The 26,743-nt window shown below is 46.9% G+C and overlaps 1 protein-coding gene across 2 annotated transcripts in view; it reads right to left on the bottom strand.

The window, feature by feature from the left end:
* Window positions 1-25,856, bottom strand: part of CDC7 (cell division cycle 7) — a 60,518-nt gene extending 34,662 nt beyond the window's left edge. For both annotated transcript variants that reach the window (XM_073642590.1, XM_073642589.1), the window contains exons 1-5: window positions 25,707-25,856; window positions 3,692-3,766; window positions 3,092-3,227; window positions 931-1,024; window positions 73-215 (exon numbers count right to left, since the gene is read on the bottom strand). In XM_073642590.1, the coding sequence (XP_073498691.1) occupies window positions 73-215; window positions 931-1,024; window positions 3,092-3,227; window positions 3,692-3,766; window positions 25,707-25,728 (470 nt within the window). In that variant the 5' untranslated portion in view covers window positions 25,729-25,856. The remainder of the gene's footprint in view (window positions 1-72; window positions 216-930; window positions 1,025-3,091; window positions 3,228-3,691; window positions 3,767-25,706) is intronic.
* Window positions 25,857-26,743: the final 887 nt, after the last annotated feature.

The raw sequence follows: 26,743 nt of genomic DNA, 5'->3' as shown, positions 1-26,743 counted from the left end.
TTTACAATTTATGAAGAGGTATTCGGTGCGGGAACGACCGTTTAGACAGATAGAAACTAGACACACACTTACTGTTTTAGTAGTCTGTTGTATAAAAAGTTATTAGGTTTAACATCTCGGTGAACAATGCCAAAACGATGGATACGTTTCAGAGCTTTGAACAAGTTGAACATGTATTCCTTCGCTTCTTGAAAGCTTAAGGAATGCAAAATATCCTGCAACAGAAGTAAATAAACCACAATCAGACTAAGCAACAAAAAAAAGGAATTGACTCTGGGGTCAATAAGTGTAGGCTAACATAAAGAAACCCCCTATAAAACATTTTAATTCTGCATAAAAAAACATCGACTACCCAAAATGTATGATATGAAAATAATACACGTACCACAATAAAGCCAGGTAAGCAGAAAAGTAAGAATAACTGTCCCTAACTTCTGTCCTTAATACTGGATCCTGCCTAGCCGTGGAGGTTGGCACCCTGATATGCAACCATAATGGCGCCTATTTCTATTAGTAACACAGGTCATCAATAAGAGACTGGTGGTAAACCAAACAACTAGCATCCTGATGATCAGCTGAAATCTGTTCTGGGGGTTGCCAGATACAAGCGAAGTATAGGGCAGAACCGAGCAGCTGTGCATTTAGTTCAGTTAAAAAGGAGAAAATGTCCAGGGCCGAGCTTAAACCACTAAATTATGTGCAGAGCTGCGGTGTTCTAGCCCATACACTTCTTATACCTGGTAATCGCCAGTGCAGATTTCAGCTGGTCGGCGGGGGGACCTCTAGGATACCCATCAATTCAATCCTGATGTCCTACACAACAGATCGGTCATTAATTGCTTAGTCCCGAACAGTTAATTTTTCAACCCCAGTGTAACTACACAATTGCAATATTTAGTTAAAGAGGCACATGGACAAAATGAATCTTACCGGAAAATACTCATGCTCCAAATAAGGCATAACAATAACCACGTGATCGTTTTTCCTAAAGCAGTATTTTACCCCCATAACATTGTCTTCACCCCTGAGAAAGCAAAATATAAATTAAACCAACATTCCAGATAAACAGACATCTTATGTGAGATTTAATAAATAATATGCACATTTAAAGGCAAAATTACACAGACGGGTTATTAAAAAATATGCAACGTTAAAAAATAAAATCCTTGAATGAGGTTAAGTGATGGCATAAGTTCCTTTATGAATCAGGAGCACGGCTGCATGTTTGGATGGACTGTGGCTCATCAGTAACATGTTCAATGTTTCTAAGCATCACAGATACAGTGGGTATAGAAAGTATTCAGACCCCTTTAAATTTTTCACCGTTTCATTGCAGCCATTTGATTAATGAGAAAAAATTAACTTTTTAGAATTTAAGTACACTCTGCACCCCATCTTGACTGAAATAGCAGAAATGTAGAATTTTTTGCAAATTAAAAAAGAAAAACTGAAATATCACATGGTCATAAGTATTCAGATCCTTTGCTCAGTATTGAGTAGAAGCCCCCTTTTGAGCTAGTACAGCCATGAGTCTTCTTGGGAATGATGCAACACGTTTTTCACACCTGGATTTGGGGATCCTCTGCCATTCTTCCTTGCAGATCTTCTCCAGTTCTGTCAGGTTGGCTGGTGAACGTTGGTGGACAGCCATTTTCCGGTCTCTCCAGAGATGCTCAATTGGGTTTAGGTCAGGGCTCTGGCTGGGCCAGTCATGAATGGTCACAGAACGGTTCTGAAGCCACTACTTTGTTATTTTAGCTGTGTGCTTAGGGTCATTGTCTTGTTGGAAGATGAACATTCGGCCAAGTCTGAGGTCCAGAGCACTCTGGAAGAGGTTTTCATCCAGGATATCTCTGTACTTGGCCACATTCATGTTTCCTTCAATTGCAACCAGTCGTCCTGTCCCTGCAGCTGAAAAACACCTCCATAGCATGATGCTGCCACCACCATGTTTCACTGTTGGGATTGTATTGGGTAGTTGATGAGCAGTGCCTGGTTTTCTCCACACATACCGCTTAGAGTTATCACCAAAAAGTTCTATCTTTGTCTCATCAGACCAGAGAATCTTATTTCTCATAGTCTGGGAGTCCTTCATGTGTTTTTGAGCAAACTATGCGGGCTTTAATACGTCTTGCACTGAGGAGATGCTTCTGTCGGGCCACTCTGTCATAAAGGCCCGACTGGTGGAGGGCTGCAGTGATAGTTGACTTTGTGGAACTTTCTTCCATCGCCCTACTGCATCTCTGGAGTTCAGCCACAGTGATCTGGGGGTTCTTCTTTACCTCTCTCACGATTGCTCAGTTTGGCTGGACGGCCAGGTCTAGGAAGACTTCTGGTGGTCCCAAACTTCTTCCATTTAAGGATTATGGAGGCCACTGTGCTCTTAGGAACCTTGAGTAATGCAGAAATTCTTTTGTAACCTTGGCCAGATCTGTGCTTTGCCACAATTCTGTCTCTGAGCTCCTTGGGCAGTTCCTTTGAGCTCATGATTCTCATTTGGTCTGAAATGCACTGTGAGCTGTGAGGTCTTATATAGACAGGTGTGTGCCTTTTCAAATCAAGTCTTATCAGTTTAATTAAACACAGCTGGACTCCGATGAAGGAGTAGAACCATCTCAAGGCAGATCACAAGGAAATGGACAGCATTTGACTTAAATATGAGTGTCTGAGCAAAGGGTCTGAATACTTATGACCATGTGATATTTCAGTTCTTTTTTAATAAATTTGCAAAAATTTCTACATTTCTGTTTTTTTTTCAGTCAAGATGGGGTGCAGAGTGTACTTTAATGAGAAAAAAAATGAACTTTTTAGAATTTACCAAACGGCTGCAATGAAACAGAGTGAAAAATTTAAAAGGGTCTGAATACTTTCCGTACCCACTGTATATCTCACAGATGCAAAGCAGAAGAGTGTGAGCAAAAATGCCTCTTCCTTGCATTTACTTTGCAGGGTTGAGATGCAAGACCAGACAAAACCATGGACAAATGTGATATTGTTCCCGGGAAAAAAAAAAAAAAAAAAAAAGTATCATTTTTATAATCCTCTACAACCCCCTTTTAATCCCATAGTGCTTTTCTCTCAGATGACATACCCGGCCACTGTAAGGCACTGCAGTTCTGCTGCTATTCGAGCTGGGTGACTTGTAGGTATCAAATGTTTTAAAGCAAATTTCTGATCAACTCCCGACTTTAGCTGTGCGAATGCTAAATAAACGGAACTAAATGTACCTATGGATAGAAAAGGCAAGGTATTATTCACCGCTTGTAAATGTATAAACAGCAACCTTTTATTTAGTTAATTTTCACTCAGATTATCGTACACAGAAAAAATAAAATCAGCATTTTACCTTCTCCACCCCCCTACAGTTACTTACGAGATCAGTGGCAGCGTGACTGACAGATCTCCCTGCATGAGCATGCAAAGATAAAGTAGGACTGTCCACATAGATTGAACAGCAAGTTGAACATGACAAGTTTTCTAGCATTACCAGTAAGCACCTCAATGTCCCTTCCCCAATACCAGGAGAGGTGGAGAACCTCCTTGTAGGCACAGACAGTGTATACCTGGCCTAACAGCCCACACCGCCCTGCACGCAGATAGCTCAGCTCTTGAGCCGCCTCCATGATATAATATAACCTCCCAGAACAGAAAGGGGTTAAATGCACCATCTAAATTACACATTTACACTTACCCTCTCCAATTTTTCGTATAACACAGAAGATATTGCGGATTTGTGGAACGGATGCATAGAGATACTCAATTTCTTCTGTAAGTAAAACAGAGAGATTACTGAATAGCATTGCTTTACCTAAATAATAGGATAGTTGAAAGGGACTGAAGAGTTAGGAAAACTTATTTTCTGAGACACTTACGGAAATTAATAGGAATCTTCTGTTCAGGATTTTTCTTGAGCAAAGGGAAAACCAGCTAAGCCATGTTCATACATTCAGTATTGTACATCAGTATTTCACACCAGTATTTGTAAGCCAAAACTAAAAGCGGGTGAAAAATACAGAAGTGGTGACGTGTTTCTATTATTCTTTACCTATGATTGTTCCACTCCTAATTTTGGCTTAGAAATACTGACGTAAAATAATGAACATGGCCTAACAAAGAGTGCATCTCGCGGTGGAAGATCTGTCCTGTATGACAAACAACCTACTCTCTGGCTTTTTGTTTTATGTAATTTCTCCTCTTTTACCACTGTGGAAAACTGAATACTACCAGGTCTCTTCACAGACAACAGCTGATCGATGGGGGCAGGGGCGTACATAGAAATCATAGGGCCATATAGCAGAAGTTCTTATTGGGTCCTCCATGCAATCTAACGCACCCCCCCCCAGTCCTCCATACAATCTAATGCACCCCCCCCCAGTCCTCCATGCAATCTAATGCACCCCCCCAGTCCTCCATGCAATCTAATGCACCCCCCCAGTCCTCCATGCAATCTAATGCACCCCCCCCAGTCCTCCATGCAATCTAATGCACCCCCCCAGTCCTCCATGCAATCTAATGCACCCCCCCCAGTCCTCCATGCAATCTAATGCACCCCCCCCCAGTCCTCCATGCAATCTAATGCACCCCCCCCCAGTCCTCCATGCAATCTAATGCACCCCCCCCAGTCCTCCATGCAATCTAATGCACCCCCCCAGTCCTCCATGCAATCTAATGCACCCCCCCAGTCCTCCATGCAATCTAATGCACCCCCCCAGTCCTCCATGCAATCTAATGCACCCCCCCAGTCCTCCATGCAATCTAATGCACCCCCCCAGTCCTCCATGCAATCTAATGCACCCCCCCAGTCCTCCATGCAATCTAATGCACCCCCCCAGTCCTCCATGCAATCTAATGCACCCCCCCAGTCCTCCATGCAATCTAATGCACCCCCCCAGTCCTCCATGCAATCTAATGCACCCCCCCAGTCCTCCATGCAATCTAATGCACCCCCCCCCCAGTCCTCCATGCAATCTAATGCACCCCCCCCCCAGTCCTCCATGCAATCTAATGCACCCCCCCCCCCATGGTCCTCCATGGCATTCATATCTGTGGCAGTGATGCACCTGCGCAGAAGATCACGGAATACACTAGTCTGTCATCTTCTGCGCAGGCGCCTGTGAGTCATGGAGGGTCGTGGAGGGATTTCAACGGGAGATTATAGCGACGTAATAGGACACTGTGACGTGCAGAGGAGGGGGGTACTATGATAAGAAAGAGGAGGCAGGGATTCCTTATGGGCCCGGGGCGGATCATTACCATAAAGTAATAATATAAGATCTCAAAACTATTAATATGAGGCATACATGTCTGAATAGATTTACATTTCTATCACCTGTATGCCGATATTAATAGGTTAGTTTCGTCCCTTTAAGTATAGCCGACATTTCTGCACCAAAAATTAGTCTCAACGGCAGAACAACAAACAACAAAAAAAAAGAAAAAACGCAACATGTGAACAAGCCCTTGGGCTGAGATCACACACGCAGTTTCGATATCTCAGCCAAGTCAGGAATCAAGAGAAGTAGTAAAATAAAGAGATGGCCCGTATGCATAGATTTGTTTATCCAGTTTTTTTTTTTGCTGTGTAATAAATATAAATATATATATACATATATACATACACACACACACACATATACGTGTTGCGTGATATTGATGCTTATAATGCACATTATCACATTTTTTTCAGATTACACTGAATATCCATCTGCTGTTTATACTTAGCCACTATTCACATTGATGTACGCATACACAGCCCCATTTTATGTAAAGCATCTCTTTTTACATCTATTAGTCCATATACTATGTATTGGAATAATGTATTGTTGTTAATATATATCCTCCTTTGACATATATGATGGTTGCCCTTTGTGATATTGTTAGAAACACTGGATGTGCACCATAAATATGTCTCCTTATAGATTGTAAGCTTGCGAGCAGGGTCCTCACTTTTCCTGCAACTGTTGAAATGTGTTACATAATATTGTTTTTATTGTCTGTACATGTCCTTGCTAAATTGTAAAGTGATGTACTATCTGCTGGCGCTATATAAAAAATAATTATTATGACACTTTCACATGAACACAGACACTGGGTTACATGACATTCTATCTACAGTATTGTTTGACCTAACAAATAGCGATAATGGCCATCAACATGCACATCAGCAGTGTCTGCTACCCCACAGATGTAGCACACACTGTCCCCGACGGCTTTCTGTATCATTACGTGCCAAGTGATGTCAGACCACAAGCTCAGTCAAATGTGATTCGGATGTCGCTGGGCACATGACGCGGACGGGCATCCCAGCTGCCATATGCCTCATTTTTGGATCGTGCTGCAATCTGATTGGGTAGTGCCTCTTTTTAAATCTCTTCTCTCTATGTTAAAGTCGAAACGCGCGTCAGGGTGGACGCCCATTCATAAAGGAGCCCTGTATAATATCTCCAGGTAACTAGCTTACTGTACGTAATGATATATTGACAGTTCAGATTATAAGTATAGATCAGGCACAACACGACAATTGTGATGGATGAATACTGGGGCTGTGCCGTTGTGCATGGATTATACATGTTACTCTCTATGAGAAAACATTTTGTACAAGTTTGCACATGTTACTACAGACCGCGAGTCCCTTTTCTTATGTGTATATCCCCCCAACTTTTGGTCTTTCAAAGAATTATATAATTATTTGATAAATACTGAGGACAATTGATCGTCGTTTTTTTCCGTTTGACACTGCGGAGATTGATCTAAACCAGTGTTTCCCAAACCCCATCCTCACGGCCCCCCCACAGGTCATGTTTTCAGGATCTCCTTAGTATTGCACAGGTGAGAGAATTCCTGATGCCTTGATGATACGAGGGTCAGTCAATAAGTAATGCCTCCTATTTTTTTTCTCCTTAAATAAGGTAGTTATGTTAAATATTCGAATTTGGCACAATTCCTCAAACCTTCTTCTCCAATCCACAGCAATTGCAACTTCCTGCACCAACAGGTGGCAGGACTGTATCTGTTTGCAAAATGGCTGACATCGATGTTCGTATTAGACAACGTTCTGTGATTGAATTCTTGCACGCAGAAGGTGAAACGCCCATTCGAATTCATGAGAGACTGAAAAATGTGTACGGTGATGCAACAGTGGATGTCAGTACTGTTAGACGATGGGTTCGTCGCTGTAACACAGCTGAAGGGCCATCACCGTTGGCTGACAAAATGCGGAGTGGCAGGCCAGTAACCGCAGTGACTCCAAGCAACATTCAGCGAGTCAATGACATCATTCGTGGTGACCGCCGGGTGACTGCAGATGAATTGTGTGGCATTATCTGCCTCAGTAAAGGCAGTGTGATGAAAATTATTGGACAACTGGGATACAGAAAAGTTTGTGCACGGTGGGTCCCAAGAATGCTTTTTACCATGCTGGAATACATGCCCTTGTTAAACGGTGGACCAAGACTGTGGAAATGGATGGAGATTATATTGAAAAGTGACAAATTAATCGTTAATGTTGTGGTTTTCAACCTATGTAATTGCATTTGAATTTCTTGCCAATTAAAAGGAGAAAAAAAAATAGGAGGCATTACTTATTGACTGACCCTCGTACTTCAAACATCTGTGTAATACTAAGGAGATCCTGAAAACATGACCTGTGGGGGGCCGTGAGGATGGGGTTTGGGAAACACTGATCTAAACTCTGGATCTCAATTGTGAAGCATATGCAAAGGTCGATATCTAAAGGCAAATCTGCAGCTTTTCTGCAACGAAATCAACATGTGGTACAACTTTTTCTGTTATAAAGTGTGCAGCGGACAGACCCTGTGTGGATGTCAATTTCTACTTTTTCCCCTGCAGGATCCACCAGTTCTGGGCTCAAAACTGCATCAAAAGTTGTGAGTTTACAACCGTTCCATTTCCGCCGTTGCCGATTTAAAAGGGTTATTCCTGTCTTCAGGAGCTCCACAAGTGATCTGTGGGGGTTACACCTGGCAGACATGCACCATTAATTCTCTCTGGCGGTGCCCCTCCTCAAAAAATTGCAATGTTCATTCTCCGCTTCCTCCATCAGTCTCAGAGGATAAGGCCACGGCCCCACTATCAGTATTTGGTCAGTATTTTTTCTCAGGAGTGGGACCCAAAACCAGGAGTGGGTGAAAAATGCAGAATTGGTGACTAGTGTCGAGCCACCCCCATAGTGTTCGAGTTCGGTTCGGTTCGTCGAACACCCGTGTGTTCGCCGAACTGTTCGTCGAACACCTTCGAACACCGTTAAAACCAATGGCAGGCAAACAAAAACACATAGAAACACATAGAAAACACCTTCAAAAGGTGTCCAAAAGCTGACAAACTGCTCAGAAGACATAACTAACACATGGAAAAGTGACAAGTACATATAGTCATGCGAAAATAAAAGAGGTGGAGGAGTAAAAGGAGGGGGAGACACAGATATAGGCATGTCATGCCCTTCTAAAATCCAAAAAGTGAGAAGCCGACACGGCCAGTCCGCTCCTGCCCGTGCCACCTCCGTGTCGCCGGGTTTGTGCCAGAGCCGCGGTGAACCCTGACGGCCAGCCCCCCTCTCCCAATACTGGTGCCTGTCCGCTGGTGGGTCGAGCGAGCCCCCCTGTGGTGGAGGCAGCTCTAAGCTTTTTAATTTAAATTGTCTCTCTAATTTGAATGAATACACTTTAAATCCATTTACAAGGATCTATTGGAGGGCAAGTCTCATGCCAGCAGCCGCGGTAATTCCAGCTCCAATAGCGTCCACTAAAGCTGCTGCAGTTAAAAAGCTTTTATAAGGATCGAGCTCGGCTGTCCACCGCAAGGCATCCTACTGCCAGTCCCAGCCCCTATGCCTTGGGGTGCCTCCTGATGCTCTCCACTAAGTATCCCATGGTCCCGAAGCATTTCCTTTGAAAAAATTAAGTGTCTAAACTACAGGTGGTGTAGCTTGCTTAACAGCCGGGATAATCCGCTGACTAGCAGACACTGCTACTAGGCACAAAGTATTTCCTGGGCTAGATGCAGTTAAAAATTTGTAATTAGATACTCTCGTTGGATGCTGAGAAAGCATTCCATAGTCTCCTGGCACGCCATATATGATTCTCTTAAAAAGCTTGGGGTAGGGGTCTAGGGGACCCTTTTATAGCCAAAATCACGGCCCTGTATCGCAATACGTCACCTAGGCTGAAGATAAATGGAACTGTAGCACCCTGAGGGCTCGGTTGCTACAGACGTATTGCACCTCACCCAGAGGTGTGATATCTCACTCTCAGGTAAGGATGGAGTGTGGATCAGGACCCGACACCTGCATGCATTACACCACATTGCCGTGGGGCAGGGCGACCAATATGCCCCTGAGATGGGCACGACAGTCCCTGTCCCTGGCTGGAGTGGGGGGAGGGAACACTGAGGAAGGGGAACCCTGTAGTGCAGGAGCAGGGAGGAAGCAGTTCCTGGGTGCATTGAGAAGGGAGTATAAAAGGTGGGCACCATCTTAGTTCAGTGCAGAGAAGTCTGAGCAGAAGTGGCAGGGAGCAGGGGCTCTGCATGAGCTCTGCTCCGGAGGCGGGCCTAGTAATAGAGGCCCAGGCCTGGAAGAGTGAGAAGGAAGGAAGAGGAGCGGAGAAGGCTCCAGGAACGAGGAATGAAGGGATCCCAGGGGTGCGGACGGATGAGTCGCCACCGCACGCCCGAATCCACCTGCGTGGAGGGGTCAGGCCAAAGGGGGAGACCGGTCCCCGAACTAGTGGAGGCAGGAAACGACCCTCAGCTAGAAACCGGAGGCTGACATTTTATGTGGCGCAGCCCCTCGCTACACCCGCTAGGAAGGCACCACATAGGGTCAGGGAAACTGGCGCCAAGTTTACCAAGAGGAGGCCCGAGGCAGCCGGACAGAAGTGTTGGTAAGAAAGGCCAGACAAAGGACACACAAAGGGGGTCCTGTGAAGTGCTCCAAAGTTATCTGGGAGTTGTCAGAGCCCCTCACCTGGTGAGCACAGTACGACGTGGGCAGCCGTTACCTGCAGACGTGGTCTGGATAATAAGAACTGTGAGTAAAGGCCCTGGACTGCATCACTGACTCCGTGTCGTTACTGCTGCTGCCCTGCACCATCACCCCCATCCTCCGCATACACTGCCCTGAGGCTATACTCCTCCCGTGGGGAGTTATGCTACGCTCTACTGCACCCACAACACCAGCCTCAGCGGTCTGCCCTGTAGCGGCGGTTCACTCTGACCGCAATCCACGGGTGGCGTAGTCGGACATTTAAACATCAAAACCACATAAATAGTTCCGCCACTGGTTTGACCGCCCTGAGCCACGGAACCGGGTCGCCGCCACGAAGACTACAACCACCAGCATCCACCAAAAAGGGTCCGGCTCCGGGTGTCCCAAGGCCCAGGGGGTGCGTCAGAACATTTTCATCACCTTTCACAATCACCAATGGGACAAGGCAGGGATGTCCTCTGTCCCCTCTCTTATACATCCTAGTGACGGAGCACCTGCTCTCATCAATTCGCCATAACCCCAATATTAGGTGGATTGAGGTGGGAGGCACCGAGTACAAGTGCTCTCTATTTGCTGATGATGTCCTAGTATATATCACTCAATCACATATATCCATCCCTGCTGTTATGGCTGAAATAGATCACTTTGTTACATGGTAAAATTTTAAAATCAATGCAGCGAAGTCTGAGGCCCTCGATGTCTCCCTCCCCAAATCCATATAGGATTCCATCCAGTCCAACTTTCCCTTTGCCTGGCCCTCACAGGGTATCAAATACTTAGGAATTCCTATTCATAGAGACCTCTCCCATCTATGTTATCTTAATTTTGGGCCCTTTATTGAACAATTCCATACAGACCACGGTTGGCAAGTTAGAACTGTAAGATTCACTACGTGAACCATTGGTGTTTTGTGGAAAAGCACATGTACACTGCGTTCCAAATTATTATGCAAAAAGTGTTTAGGAGTGATAAGGGAAGAATTTGTTTGTTTGTCAGTTAAACTCATTGATGGTGATGTGTGTCAGGGCTCTTTATATCACTGTAAGCAATTGCAGACACCTGTGCTAATTAGTTTGGCAGGTGTGTCCAATGAAAGGCAAGACTACTTAAGAAGGCTCTCTCACATTATTAAGCAGCCTACATTTTCTGCCAAAATGGGAAAGAAAAAGGATGTGTCGGCTGCTGAGAAGCAACAAATTGTGGAGTGTTTAGGTCAAGGCATGACTACAATCAACATTGTGCGATGATCAGGATGAAGTGTCTTGGCAATCAAGAAGTATGTAGCTGATTCACAGTACACACGTGTGCGTGCTGATAAGGGCAAATTGAGGACTCTTTCCTACAGGCAATTACGTCAGGTTGAAAGAGCAGCGGCAAAAAAGCCTTGTCATAGCAGCAGACAAGTTTTTGAAGCTGCTTGTGCCTCCAACGTCCCCCGAACAACAAGATGCAGGGTCCTTCAGAGGTTTGCAGCTGTGCATACGCCATCCTGTCGACCTCCTCTATCCACTTCACACAAGCAGAAACTGCTCCAGTGGGCCAAACATTACATGAAGACTGATTTCAAAACTGTTTTGTTCACGGATGAGTGCCGTGCAGCGCTCGATGGTCCAGATGGATGGAGTGGAGGATGGCTGGTTGATGGACACCCCACGCAAACACGGCTACAGCGCCAACAAGGAGGAGGTGGAGTAATGTTTTGGGCTGGAATCATGGGGAGAGAGATTGTCGGCCCCTTTAGGATCCCTGAAGGCGCTAAAGACGAACTCCATAATGTATGTGGATTTTCTCAAACAGCACTTCCTGCCATGGTTCAAGAAGAAGAACCGTGTATTTCACAGCAAGATCATTTTTCTGCATGATAATGCACCATCTCATGCTGCACATAAAACATCTGCATCTCTGGCTGATATGGGCATAAAAGGGGACAAACTTATGGTGTGACCCCCATGCTCCCCTGACCTCTACCCCATTCAGAACCTTTGGAGCATCATTAAAAGGAGTGTCTATGATGGCGGGAGGCAGTTCACATCTAAGCAACAGCTCTGGGAGGGTATTCTGTCCTCATGCAAAACAATTGAAGCAGAAACCATCCAAAACCTGACAAATTCAATGGACGAGAGAGTTCAGAAGCTCCTTTCGAACAAGGGGTCCTATGTGAAAATGTAACATCACCTAGAATAAAGTTTTGAGTTGAAAACGGTTTGATTTCAGTTTCTAACAACCTGCTAATGCTTATAATTTCAAAAATGACCATTTTTTTGGTCTTTATTAAAATGAAAAGGTTGATCGAAAAGTTTGGGGGATCTAAGAGTGTGGCAACCCAGTAGTCATGATTACTTCGAATTCTGACAATATGAGGGTCATGCTGCAGGTAGTGCAGCAAGAAGGCACTTATGTGTCTTGCGCATCTCGGAGCCCCAAAATTATTTTCCGGGCTAGATGCAGCTAAAAATTATTTTTAATTTTAAATCTGGTGAAGCTTTAGTATAGATGGCCTAATAGGATCAGTGCTGCACACTGCTACAAAGCCCAAATTATTTTCCAGTCAAGATACAGATAAACATGATTAGTAATTTGAAAGCTTAAAACGGTTGGTAGGGTGATTTTAACCAATCATCAAGCTTTTACTCTCCCCAGGATGACACAGGGGTAGAAAAGTCGTTTCGGATCCATGATTTGTTCATCTTTATTAACGTGAGTCTGTCTACATTATCAGTGGAGAGCCGCGTGCGCTTATCTGTCAGCACACCACCAGCAGCGCTGAACACACGTTCAGACAGAACGCTGGCTGCGGGGCATGACAAGATCTCCAAGGCGTAAGTGGCTAGCTCCGGCCATTTATCCAGATTGGAAGCCCAAAAAGAGCAAGGGTCCAGTGACACAGTCGTGGCTTCAATGTTTACTTGGAGATACTCCTGTACCATCGTCTCTAGGCGTTGACTATGTGTCAGACTTCTTGTCTCCTGTGGCCTTGCAAAGGATGGGCTAAAAAAGTGGTGAAATGATTCCGCAAAATTGATGTTACCAGCAGATACTGTGGTTCTGTTACGGTTTGAGTGCTGAACACTTGACGGTCCCACGGTTGGCAAGTTGGAACTGTGAGATTCACTACGTGCACCACTGGTGTTTTGTGGAAAAGCACATGTAAGATTCTGCAACAGTCTCTGCTGATACTCCTGCATGCGTGCATCCCTTTCTATGGCAGGAATAATTTCGGCAAATTTACTTTTGAACCGGGGATCTAACAGTGTGGCAACCCAGTAGTCAGGATTATTTCTAATTCTCACAATTCGAGGGTCATGTTGCAGGTAGTGCAGCAAGAAGGCACTCATGTGTGTTGCGCATCCAGGAGCACCAAGTCCCTGTTGTGTTGGTGGCGAGGTAACAATCATGCTTCCTTCCTCTGTCCTCTTCCCCCAACCTCGCACAACAGAAATGTGATCAAGGTCTCCCTCATCTGATGAGTCTTCCATCAGTTCGTCCTCCACTTCTTCCTGGGCTCCTGCACCTTCCTCACTAGTTTGGCTGCTACCATGCACCCTGGTAAAACCATCTCCCCCACCCTCACATGCCTGCCGCCTTGGTGCTGCCGACCGTCTGGACCTTGCAGATGTTAGCCCTTCCGCATACAACTCCTCCTCTTGTGCCACCACCTGACTCCGAATTCTGTTTAACATGTGCTCCAGCATGTAAATCACCGGAATAGTCATGCTGATAATGGCATCATCAGCACTAAACATCTTCGTCGCCATTTCAAAACTGTGCAGAAGGGTGCATAGGTCCCTGATCTGAGACCACTCCTCCAGCGTGATTTGCCCCACCTCTGGATCTCGTTGGCCCAGGCTATACGTCAGAACGTATTGCACCAGGGCTTGTCGGTGCTGCCACAGTCGCTGCAACATGTGCAGAGTTGAATTCCACCGGGTAGGCACATCGCATTTTAGCGGGTGAAGTGGCAGGCCCAACGACTTCTGTAGAGATGTAAGTCGCTGAGCTGCGGGATGCGAACGGCGGAAGTGAGCACACAGCGACCGTGCCCTCTGCAGAAGGCCATCTAGTCTGGGATAGTGGGCTAAAAATTGCTGGACAACCAGGTTCAACACGTGAGCCATACAAGGCACGTGTGTGACATTGCCCCGGCGAAGGGCCGCACCCAGGTTTGCAGCATTGTCGCACACGGCCTTCCCTGGTTTCAGGTCCAGTGGAGACAGCCATTCATGAAATTGGTTCTCCAGAGCTGACCACAACTCCTCAGCTGTGTGACTCACATTTCCCAGACATTTCAAAGTAAAAACCGCCTGATGACGTTGAGCCCTACTGCCAGCATAGTAAGGAGGTGTGCAGGATCCCTTCTGCGCAGTTAGAAAGCTTGTGGCATGACCAGACAGGCTTTGGGTGCAGGTGGAAGACCGAGAGGAGGTTGAGGAGGCAGAAGCAGTGGAGGAACTTTGACATAAAGAGGATTGACGCACAACTCGTGGGGACGGCAAGACTTGGACAGCAGCCCTTTGTCCTGCTGTCACCATAGTTACCCAGTGCCCAGTCAGCGACATGTAACGCCCCTGTCCATGCCTACTCGTCCAAGTGTCTGTGGTGAAATGCACCCTGTCACACACAGAGTTTCTCAAAGAAGCGGTGATGTTGTGTGAGACATGCTGGTGGAGCGCAGGCACACCTTTCTTTGAGAAGTAGTGCCCACTGGCCATCTGGTACTGGGGCACTGCGACGGACATAAGGTCTCGAAAATCCTCTGTGTCCACCAGGCGGAAAGGCAGCATTTCTGTAGCCAAGAGCTTGCAGATGGTGAAATTCAACCTCTTAGCTTTCTCATGGCTAGGAGGAAATGGTCTTTTACTTGTCCACATCTGAGGGACCGAGGGCTGGCTATTGTGCTTAGACAGGGTTGATAAGGGTGTCCCCGGCAAACTGCCGGTCTGTGAGGAAGATGCAGGCGGACATGTTAGGTTGCCTTGATCCAAAGGTGGTGCTATCGATGTCGGACAGCGCTCAACACCAGCTGGTGTTACCACCTCCAAAGAAAATGATGACCTGCCAATCACGCTGGCTGTTGCGGGTAAAGAGGTGGCAGGTCTGCGCCCCAAAACAGGTGTGACTGCTGTCCTCCCAGTCACAGAGGATGAAGAGGGCGCGGATGCACAAGATATGGCAGACGGTGGTTGGCCCGGCCGGCTAGGCCGCATTGTAGCACACTGAGCTTCCCACTGCAACTTATGCTTCATGTCCATGTGCCGGTTCATGCATGAAGTACTCAAACTATGTATTTTTTGGCCTCTACTTAGCTTTTGCTGACAAATGTTACAGATAACACGAGTTGGGTCATCTTTATCGATCTGAAAAAATGCCCAGGCTATGCAAGGCTTAGCACCCATGCGACCTGAAGAGCCACCACGACTTGTGGTGAGAGGCAGAGTTGTGTTTGAGGATGCAGTTGTTGACGTGCTTCCAGTACTACGTCTCTGTCCAGGAAGGCGCAACCTGACCTCGTCGTCACTAGCATCTTCCTCCACCTCCTCTGCTGACCTCATCTCTTGGCTGACTGTGGGTTGACAGTAAGTGGGATCTCCAACCTCATCATCACTCTGTGTGTTATCACACCCGTCGTCCTCAGAGCCAACCTGTTCCTGCCCTGACAAAAAACTAAAGTTGTCGCTCCAATCAGGTATTTGAGTCTTATCATCGTCTTCCTCATTGTCTCCACCAACAGGAGTTACAGTTTGGGAATGAGGGTCTACAGTATGGTCAGAACCTTCTGCGTCTGGTCCTGGATCCGACTCAAAGATTCTGGGCATCAGTGCAGATCATTTCCTCGTCTGGATTCACAGAAGCGCTGGAGTCGACCTCTGATTCCCAGGCTATAGTATGAGTAAACAGCTCTGCAGACTCAACCATCTGTTCTACCTCATACTCAGACGGGCAGCTGGAGATTTGGGAGCTGTGAGGAAGCAAGTGCGATTTGGGTGACACCTTTGAGGACTGGAGTATTTGTGATGTTGAAGTTGATGTGGAGGAGAGCCCACTTAAAGGAGCACTTGATATCCGTTGAAGCACCTGCTGTTTTTGTGCCTCATCTGGAATTTGTAGCGATTGGCGTGGCCGTAAGAAAGGGATCTTATCACATTGTCCGCTAAAAGAAGTAGACATTTTAGTTTGGCTGGAAGATGGTCTTTCTTCTGCAGATGTTACTGTTGCTTTAACACCTACCCCACGGACACAACCTTTTTTCCCCTTCCCAACACGCCTATTCCCCTTTCCACCAGCAGCAGGCCTTTTTCCACTCATTTTGGTGGTTAACTAATTCACAACTCTGGAGTTGTTTGCACAAAAAAACAATGGATGGCAACCGAGCAGAGCTGAGTGGCCAAACTGTGGTATTAGGCCAAAACTATTGGCTGGGTTAGATGCAGAAAAAAATTATATTCAATTTGCAACCTGATGGAGGTCAGTATAGATGGACTAATACAACAAGTCCCACACACAGCTAGAAGCCCAATATTTTTTCAGAGGTAGATGCAGAAAAAAATATATTCAGTTTGCAACCTGATGGAGGTCTGTATAGATGGACTAATACAACAAGTCCCACACACAGCTAGAAGCCCAATATTTTTTCAGAGGTAGATGCAGAAAACACCAAGGTTGCTTACCGGTAGCCGGTTTTTCCTGAGCCCATGACAGCACACCTTGAGAGAGGATCCGCCCCACCAAGGACAGGAAACCGTCTGAAATAAAAGGGCGGTACCTCTCCCTCGCTTCAGTTGTTTACAGAGCATTGAGAGGACCTCCCTAAAACAGGTTAGGCACATAACCAACACCACAATATACATATACACACCACCCCAAACAGTGCACACCAGGGTGTGAGAAACAGAAAAAATAAGGGGGGGAAACTACGGGTGCTGTCATGGGCTCAGGAAAAACCGGCTACCGGTAAGTAACCTTGGTGTTTTCCCCTCCCCCATGACAGCACACCTTGAGAGAATTTTGGAGAATTTATGAGCACCCTAGGGAGGGACCACCGCCTGAAGTACCCTTCTCCCAAAGGTGAGATCAGAAGAGGATAGATCCAACCGATAGTGCTTAAAGAAGGTGGATGGTGTAGACCAAGTAGCAGCCCTACATATCTGCTCGATCAAGACGTCTGCTCTCTCTGCCCAGGAGGTTGCAACGGCTCTGGTGGAATGAGCCCTCACATTGTCCGGGGCTGGAACCCCTGTGGACGTATAGGCTAAGCAAATGGCCTCCCTGAGCCACCTAGAGATGGTACCCTTGGACACCCCGTGACCTTTCCTACACCCTTGAAAGGCCAGGAACAGAGAACCGTCTTTCCTCCACAGACTAGTCATATGAATGTACTGTAGCAGGGACCTCCTAACATCTAGGTTATGGAACCTGACTTCCCCTGAGTTCTTGGGATTGCTGCAGAACGAGGGTAGCACAATCTCCTGACTACGGTGAAATCTAGATACCACCTTGGGAAGGTATGCTGGATCTGGCCGCAAGGTGACCCTATCCTCAAAGATTTGTGTGTAAGGAGGATTAACCGAAAGGGCCTGCAGATCACCCACCCTACGGGCTGACGTTAAGGCCACTAGGAGGATGGTCTTAAGGGTGAGAATTTTTGGAGAAACCTTGTGTAGAGGTTCAAATGGTTCACTAGTAAGAGCGTTCAAGACTAAGTTCAGGTCCCAAGGAGGAACACCCAAGGATCTAACCGGTCCTGCTCTGGCACAGGACTTGATAAACCTCGAGATCCACCTATTCCCAGCCAGATTACAATTGTAGAGTGCTCCCAAAGCTGAAACTTGAACCTTAAGGGTCCCTGTAGCTAGACCCAGGTCCCGCCCCTTTTGCAGAAATTCCAGGATCCCTCTGATCGGAGGTTTGCTCGATAGCGGGATATCTATAAACTCTAGGAATTTACCCCAAACCCTGCTATAAATCTTAGTTGTAATTGGTTTTCTGCTCCCCAATAAAGTAGAAACTAAGCCTGGTGAAAACCCCTTGCTACTCAATAGCGACCTCTCAAATTCCATGCCGAAAGATGGAACCCCCTGGCCTGGGCATGGAATACTGGTCCCTGCATGAGAAGGTCCGGCCTCTCTGGTAGAATCCAGGGATCTGACACCGACATTAGCCGAAGCAGAGAGAACCAAGGCCTCTTGGGCCAAAAAGGGGCTATCAAAATCACCCTGGCGCCTTCCTCCCGGATCTTCCTCACCACTACTGGAATCATCACTAATGGCGGAAAGGCATAGGCCTTCCTGAACCCCCAAGGAATCTGGAGGGCATCTACGGCATGGGGATTTTCTGCCGGATTTAGGGAGCAAAATCTCTGCACCTTTCTGTTTGCCCTTGTGGCGAACAGGTCTATGTCTGGCTGCCCCCATAACTGGACAATCTGATGGAAGACCTCCGGGTTCAACCCCCACTCCCCCTGTCTTAGGGTATGGCGGCTTAGAAAATCTGCTTTCACGTTTTCTATCCCCTTTATGTGAAGGGCGCTGAGGGATAGGAGGTTTCGCTCTGCTAGACCAAGGATCCTGTCTGCCACCACCATCAGAGGGCGTGACCTTGTCCCTCCTTGGTGATTCACATAGGCTACTGCTGTCCGGTTGTCAGACCTGACCTGGACATGGTGATTTTGGATGTGAGGGAGGAAGCCCCTGAGGGATCTTTCTACGGCCCAAAGCTCCTTTAAGTTTGAGGATGCTCCCCCCTCGTGGTAAGCCCAGTGACCCTGTATTGCGAGTTCTGCCAGATGACCCCCCCCATCCGGAACTGCTTGCGTCGGTCGTAATTACCCGATCTACTGGTCTGGACCATTGAACGCCTGCGGTTAGATTTCCCCTGACTGTCCACCACGAAAGGGAATCTACTACTTGTGGGGAGAGAGAGAGCCTGCCTTCTAAATGCCCGTTGCAGGACGTCTGTGCTGACAGGACCTCCCACTGAAGCCGCCTCATATGCCCCTGGGCCCACATTACTGCTGGGAGACAGGCCGTCATAGAACCCAGGAGGGACATTGCCTCTCTCAGAGACATCTCTGGAGCTTGAATGGCCTTCGAGACTAATGCAATCAACCTGCAGATTTTGTCCTCTGGGAGGAAGCAGGTTTGGCGACGAGAGTCTAGGATTAGACCCAGAAAGGTCTGAGTCCTGGAGGGGGTTAGTCTTGATTTTTGGAAATTTACTGACCACCCCAGCTGATGCAACACTTCCGTGACCACTAGGAGCTGACTGGAGCAGTGGGCTTCTGTTTTCCCTATTATCAAGAAGTCGTCTAAATATGGCACGATCACTACATTCTTGATCCGTAGGAAGGCTGTCACTTCTGCTATTAGTTTCGTAAATATTCTCGGGGCAATGGAGAGGCCAAAGGGTAGGGCAGCAAACTGAAAACGCCTCAGCTTCCCCTGAATAAACAGGGCTACTCTCAGATACTTCTGATACTCCGGATGGATTGGGACGTGATAATATGCGTCCTTCAAGTCTATTAGAGCCATAAAGCAGTTGCGATGTAAGAGCTTCACTGCCGAGCTTACTGACTCCATCTTGAAAGTCTGGTTTTCTACTACTTGGTTCAGACTCCTGAGGTTGATGATGGTCCTTAAGGACCCGTTTGGTTTTTTTATCATGAATAGTGGGGAATAGAACCCCCACCCTCTCTGTGTTGCTGGTACTTCGAGAAGGACCTGCTTTCCTACTAACTCTAACACTTCTGTTTCCAGGGCTAATTGTTCTTTCTGGACCTTTCGTAGGGGGGTAACCACAAAGGTCCGCCAGGGGGTCTGGCTGAACCGGATCTTCAGGCCCCCACTGATAATTTTCAGAATCCAGGGGTTTGCTGTTATCGCATCCCAAGCTGGAAGAAAGTGGGAAAGCCTTCCACCCACTTCCAGCCTGGCGTCATTGGGAGGATCTCTTCGAACTCGAGGATGGTCCTCCAAACATGTAGCCCGATTCTTTTTTGGACTTGGCTTCCCATTTCTTTTTGTCTCCCGGAGGACGACCCCGGTTAAATTTTCTCCTCCGAAAACTAAATCTTCTTGGTTCCCCCGAAAATCCCGGGAACCCTTTGGTTTTATCGCCTGCTTTTTCCAACAGGTCTTCTAACTTTTGGCCAAACAGGAGTCTACCATCACATGGGAGGGAGCACAGTTTCTGTTTCGAAGGTAGGTCGCCTGGGCAACCTTTGAGCCACAAGGCCCGCCTGGCTGCATTGGATAGTCCCGCTGCCCTAGCTGACAGTCTGACCGAGTCAGCTGAAGAGTCGGCCAGGAAGGCCGATGCTGTTTGTATTAGAGGTAGCTCTGCAAGTATTGCCTGTCTGGAGACCTTTTTATCTTTAAGCTGGTCTTCCAGCTGTTGGAGCCACACCATCAAGGACCTCGCCACACAGGTGCTAGCCACCGCTGGTTTTAAGCCACCTGCCGCCGCCTCCCACGTGTGGCGCCCCTAACCAGTTTGTCTGTATTCTCAATGGGGAAGCAGGGTCTACCGCCCCCCGATGAGGAAGAGGACGATGAATCCCACTGCTCCTCAGACTGGGAGGAATCAGAGACGGGGGAAACCTCTCTACGGGGCCTTTTCTTCCCTCTAAGGAACCCTTTCAGGGACCCCTGAACTTCTGCATGTGCTATGGACTTTAAATCTGCAGCAAAATCCCGGGAATTCTCAGCTATGGTTTTGGTCACACAGCCCTGGCAAAGTGGTTTCTGCCACTCTACTGAGAGAGAAGCTTGGCAAAGGGCACACATTCTATGCTTTTGCTTGGCACTACTCTTCTTAGGCTCCTAAAAAAAGGAAGCACATAAGAGACTTCCCGTTATTAACCAGTGACATTCACGAAGCTCACTCACCCTCGGAGGTCACAAACGGGTACCGGATTCGGAGGCTGTCGCGGAACCGATGATTCCATTCTGGATGGTCCCGAGGCACTCGAAGCCTTACTCCTGCGGCTGCCACTACGATTACTCGAGCGGCTGTCTGTATACGATGCATCCCTCTGCTTTTTCTGTTGCTGAGGTGGGGGGGCAAGCTGCTGCTGCTCCTGGCTATCTGGATCAGCCATGTCTCAGAAGCGCACCACGCTTCCAGGATAGCTCCCCCCCCTTAAATATAGGGCCATCCAGCCTCCTCCGGTCTGTGGGCCCTCCCCCTTCCTCAGGCCGGAGCTCCGTTGAGAAAAAAAAAAAAAAATAAAAAATAAAAAACCGGCCTGGGACGCTCCGATGGGCGCCGCCATCTTGGATCGGCGCCGCCTCCTGACGTCACCCAGCGCGCCGCTCCCAGCGTGCCCTGCGCCGTGACGTCAGGCGCGTCATACCCGGAAGCGTTCCACACTGCAGGGGGAGGACGGCGCCGCGGTCTCCGGGAGGACAAAGCCTGCCTCACCGCGTGCGCCCCGCTCGGCGCAGAGACCCCAGGGGAAGCTGCGGACGGCGCTTCTGGGATACTGAACCCGGTGCACAGGCCAGTGCCCGCTCTTCCACACCGGGACAGCCCCAGGTAAGTCTTCTTTCTTCCAGACAGGTTCCCCATCAAGGACAGGAAACCAACTGAAGCGAGGGAGAGGTACAGCCCTTTTATTTCAGACGGTTTCCTGTCCTTGGTGGGGCGGATCCTCTCTCAAGGTGTGCTGTCATGGGGGAGGGGAAAAAAATTATATTCAGTTTGCAACCTGATGGAGGTCTGTATACATGGATTAATAGAACAAGACCCACACACAGCTAGAAGCCCAATATTTTTTCAGAGGTAGATGCAGAAAAAAATATATTCAGTTTGCAACCTGATGGAGGTCAGTATAGATGGACTAATACAACAAGTCCCACACACAGCTAGAAGCCCAAATATTTTTTCAGAGGTACTGTAGATGCAGATAAAAATTATTTTTAATTTGCAACCTGATGGAGGTCAGTATAGATGGACTAATAGAGAAAGTCCGACACACTGCTAGAAGGCCAAATATTTTTTCAGAGCTAGATGCAGAAAAAAATTAGATTCAGTTTGCAACCTGATGGAGGTCAGTATAGATGGACTAACAGAGAAAGTCCCACACACTGCTAGAAGGCCAAATATTTTTTCAGAGCTAGATGCATACAAAAAATTATTTTGAATTTGCAACCTGATGGAGGTCAGTATAGATGGACTAATAGAGAAAGTCCGACACACTGCTAGAAGGCCAAATATTTTTTCAGAGCTAGATGCAGAAAAAAATTATATTCAGTTTGCAACCTGATGGAGGTCAGTATAGATGGACTAACAGAGAAAGTCCCACACACTGCTAGAAGGCCAAATATTTTTTCAGAGCTAGATGCAGAAAAAAATTATATTCAGTTTGCAACCTGATGGAGGTCTGTATAGATGGATTAATAGAACAAGACCCACACACAGCTAGAAGCCCAATATTTTTTCAGAGGTAGATGCAGAAAAAAATATATTCAGTTTGCAACCTGATGGAGGTCAGTATAGATGGACTAACAGAGAAAGTCCCACACACTACTAGAAGGCCAAATATTTTTTCAGAGCTAGATGCAGAAAAAAATTATATTCAGTTTGCAACCTGATGGAGGTCAGTATAGATGGACTAATACAACAAGTCCCACACACAGCTAGAAGCCCAAATATTTTTTCAGATGTACTGTAGATGCAGATAAAAATTATTTTTAATTTGCAACCTGATGGAGGTCAGTATAGATGGACTAATAGAGAAAGTCCGACACACTACTAGAAGGCCAAATATTTTTTCAGAGCTAGATGCAGAAAAAAATTATATTCAGTTTGCAACCTGATGGAGGTCTGTATAGATGGATTAATAGAACAAGACCCACACACAGCTAGAAGCCCAATATTTTTTCAGAGCTAGATGCAGAAAAAAATATATTCAGTTTGCAACCTGATGGAGGTCAGTATAGGTGGACTAATAGAACAAGTCCCACACACTGCTAGAAGGCCAAATATTTTTTCAGAGCTAGATGCAGAAAAAAATTAGATTCAGTTTGCAACCTGATGGAGGTCAGTATAGGTGGACTAATAGAACAAGTCCCACACACTGCTAGAAGGCCAAATATTTTTTCAGAGCTAGATGCAGAAAAAAATTATATTCAGTTTGCAACCTGATGGAGGTCAGTATAGATGGACTAATAGAATGATGCTATGCCCAAAAGATTTTACTTCACTAGGTGCAGTAAAAAAATTGGTATTCTATACACAGGTGGTATATCTTGCAACACAGATAGGCTACTCCACTGACTAACACACTCTGCAATAGGCCAAAAAGGATTTGCTTTGCTAGATTCAGCCAAATGCTGTGAAAAAAACTTGCACAGCACTGGCACAGACCTGCCTGGCAAAAACTGATAGGAACTGATGTAACCTAGTCCTGAAAAGGACTCCAATTACAATTAGTCTTTACTCCCACAACCTATCTATTTAAGAGCACAGACCTGCCTGATAAAAGTCGTAGGAAATGCTGTAACCTAGTCCTTAAAAGGACTGCAATCACAACTATTCCCTACTCCCAAGCTATCTGTATATTTGTGCGAAAATTGGCTTGAAATTAACAAGGTATAGCGCACACAGCAACAGCGGTGCCGTCTAACACGCAGCTGCAGCAGTGAGAAAATGGTGGCGACGGGGAAAATGGCTTGGTCTTATAGGGCAAGGACATGTGACATACACTGCCAATGACACATGCCCTTGCTTGTGTGGAAAAAAAGCACTTCGCTCCGTGTGTGCGCTGCTGATAGGCTGACAGATTGCACCTCCCCACTGTAAATGCGGGAAAGAGAAAAAAAAAATGGAGATCTTCATTGTTCCTGCAGAGATCCATCCCCTGCCCCTCCCCCCACCCCGCTGTACACTCAAACTGCGTATTAACATTAATTTTCATCATTACTGAGAAAAAATCCAGTTATGATTTTGGTGCACGAACAGTTATCGAACATAACCTCGAACAGCCGAATTTTTCTCAAATTGTTCGTGTTCGCCGAACGGCTCGAACACCGCCCAAAACAGCTCGAATTTGAGATTGGCGAACAGTTCGAGTAGAACAACGCTCATCTCTATTGGTGACTTGTTTCTATTATACTTTTTCTGTGATTGTTCCTCACCTGGTTTTGGCTCCCACTCCTGAGAAAAATACTGATAGTGGGGCTGTGGCCTAAGTGACAGCGGTGGTGCACAAGTCCGGCCACTGCTCCTTTCAGAAGGGGCACGTCAGAGTCAGTCCTCAGGATAACTGATAGCCTTAGAAGTTATGTGCCCACGATGCAGAAATGCTCAGGATTTTTTCCTGAGCATTTCTGCATCTCCCTAGCAGAAAAAAAAACGCATGCGGATTGTACATGCGTTTTCCTGCCAGTAACATGCGGAAATGGAGCGTTATTCACTGACATTTCCGCATGCGGGTTGACAAGCGCTTTCCAAGCGATTAGCATCACTTGGAAAGTGCTTGTGATAACTAATAGTCACAATATATAAATCCATGCAAACAGCATGGATTTATATAGTGTGACCGAGAGAGTGGTTAAAAATAAAAAAATAAATAAATATATACTTACCCTCAGACGGCCCGCACTGGCTTATTTCACTCGGTCCCAGCTGCCGGCAGCGGTGAATTGAAAGACCTGCCGACATCAGCGTCGCGTGACCAGTCACATGACTCTGACGTCAGCGCAGGTTCTTCAATCCACTGTGAAGTGCCGGGAAGCAAGTAGGAGCGCAGCGCGGGCCGCCGGAAGGTAAATATACATTTATTTTTTATTTTATTCTTTTTTTTTTTTTTTACAGATTTTTTAATGGTACCTGGGTGTGGATGAGACTCCTCTCCTCTAAACCCAGGTACCATCCGCACATTAGAACGCGCCAATTACGCAAGTACAGAAGCAGTCTTGCGGAATTGGCGCGTTCCAATGTAAGTCAATGGCGGCGAAAACGCAGCACTTCCGCAAAATAGTTGGTAGTGCTGCTTTTCCGCAGCGGAAATTTCTGTAGCATGTGCATAGCACATGCGGATTATCATTGGGGAACATGGCAGGCCTTCTACCATGCGTTTTTAATGCGTTTCCACAGCTGCAAAAACGCATTAAAAAAGCATCATGGGCACACAGCCTAAAGATAGGAATATCCCTTTAAGTGGTCTTTTCATCCCTGTTGGTTCGTGCTGTGCAAAAATAATAAATCTGCATCACTCTCTGCTTGGCTTCAGTGGTGATTTCATGATGACAGCACTGCAGCCAATCCTTGGGCTTACTAGTCACATGATTACTACACTTACACAGCTGCTGAGCACAGTGATTGGCTGCAGCGGTCACAACTGTTGCAGCTCGTCACTGCCCAGGTGCAGCAGCGCAGGGTGAGTAATGCAGATTTAGGTCCATTATTCCTGGAAAATCCCTTTAAATACAGTTTTTGCAGTTAGAACTGGGTCTCACCTGCGCATGTATGAAAAGTAATAATAAAACCATTGGCAGGACTAATGAAATAATGATTGTCCCTCCAATACAATGGACCCGGATATAAGACCCCAGAGGATCGGGGTGCACCATGTCCTCCAGTATAAGCAGCGCCCCAGCAGTGACGTCACTACAGGCTGTATCCCTGCAGGCTGCGGTGTAACTAACCATCACTCGCTCACACATCCCGTGTATGTGACTAAGCACTGCTATATACAAGTCCTCACCTGTGGCATCGTCACCCGCCATCGTCCCCAGTGTAACGCTCACAGAATAATGGCGGCAAACACGACCCGTCCGCAGTCACAGCAACATAGAAACATCCCGCCTTTCAGAGAGGGGCGGGACGTTCTTCGGAAACTGACCTTTGATTGGCTGTATTTCCTGAGAAGCGTTTGTCTGTTCCAATCAGAGCGAGCAAAACTTCCTGTAAAGATGATTGGCCAGCGGTGATTGGTGGGCTGGAGCAGTTATAACAGGCGTCGTCTAGCCTTTCTGTGGTAGTTATTTCCGCTGCGCGTATATGCTGGAGCGCTCGTCAGGTTCTGCTGCTGTTGGTCTGTGCTCCATGGTGGTGACATCTCTGTGTAGTTATTTGAGGGCTGTTGTGTAAGTAATGGTTAACATTGCAAAGTGTTTGTAAAATGAGCAACTTACAGTTTTAAAGAGGATTGCCCCCACCCCTCCAATAAAAATAAAATTGCACGTTATAGCTGGCTAGTGGTAGAGGGGGCTTAGCCCCTATAAAAGTCCAAGTAATGCTGTGCCTGTCAGTGGTAAGGTGCCAGAGGAAAAGACAATGCAAATGAGGGGGTTTTGTGCTCCCTGTGGCCAAGTGTACCTTGCACCTTTAAGTTCCCTGAACTTGGTCTGTGAGTGCGCACACACTGGCCGTGCAGGTGTCTATGGCAACCACACACTTCTGCACCTCTTCCGGGTGTAGCGAGCTGTGGTGACTGAGAGGAGCCAAGGAGGAGCGCGCACTGACACCGCCTGAGTCCGGTAGGCTCACACGGTGTCAGTGTGGGTGTCTCTGGCTACCACACACTTCACCTTTTCTGGGTGTAGAGAGCAGTGGTCACTGGGCACACAGTTGGACACACTCACTATTGGCAAAGTTTATGCTTTAAATCAGAAGCAAGGATCCGAAAATGCAAAATGAAGGGGTGCAACGGTGCACGAGCCCTTGGCCACGTCCAGGGTGCATCGAAGTTCCCCTCATTTGCATTTGATTAGTAAATTATCATCAGCAAGATGGGTGATA

The sequence above is a fragment of the Phyllobates terribilis genome, unplaced genomic scaffold (genome assembly GCF_046119375.1).
Source record: "Phyllobates terribilis strain yellow unplaced genomic scaffold, ASM4611937v1 Scaffold_8__6_contigs__length_399053987, whole genome shotgun sequence".
In the NCBI taxonomy this organism is placed as follows: Eukaryota; Metazoa; Chordata; class Amphibia; order Anura; family Dendrobatidae; genus Phyllobates; species Phyllobates terribilis.
The sequence above is the reverse complement of the archived record's forward strand: the minus strand, read 5'-3'. Positions and strand labels throughout refer to the sequence as shown.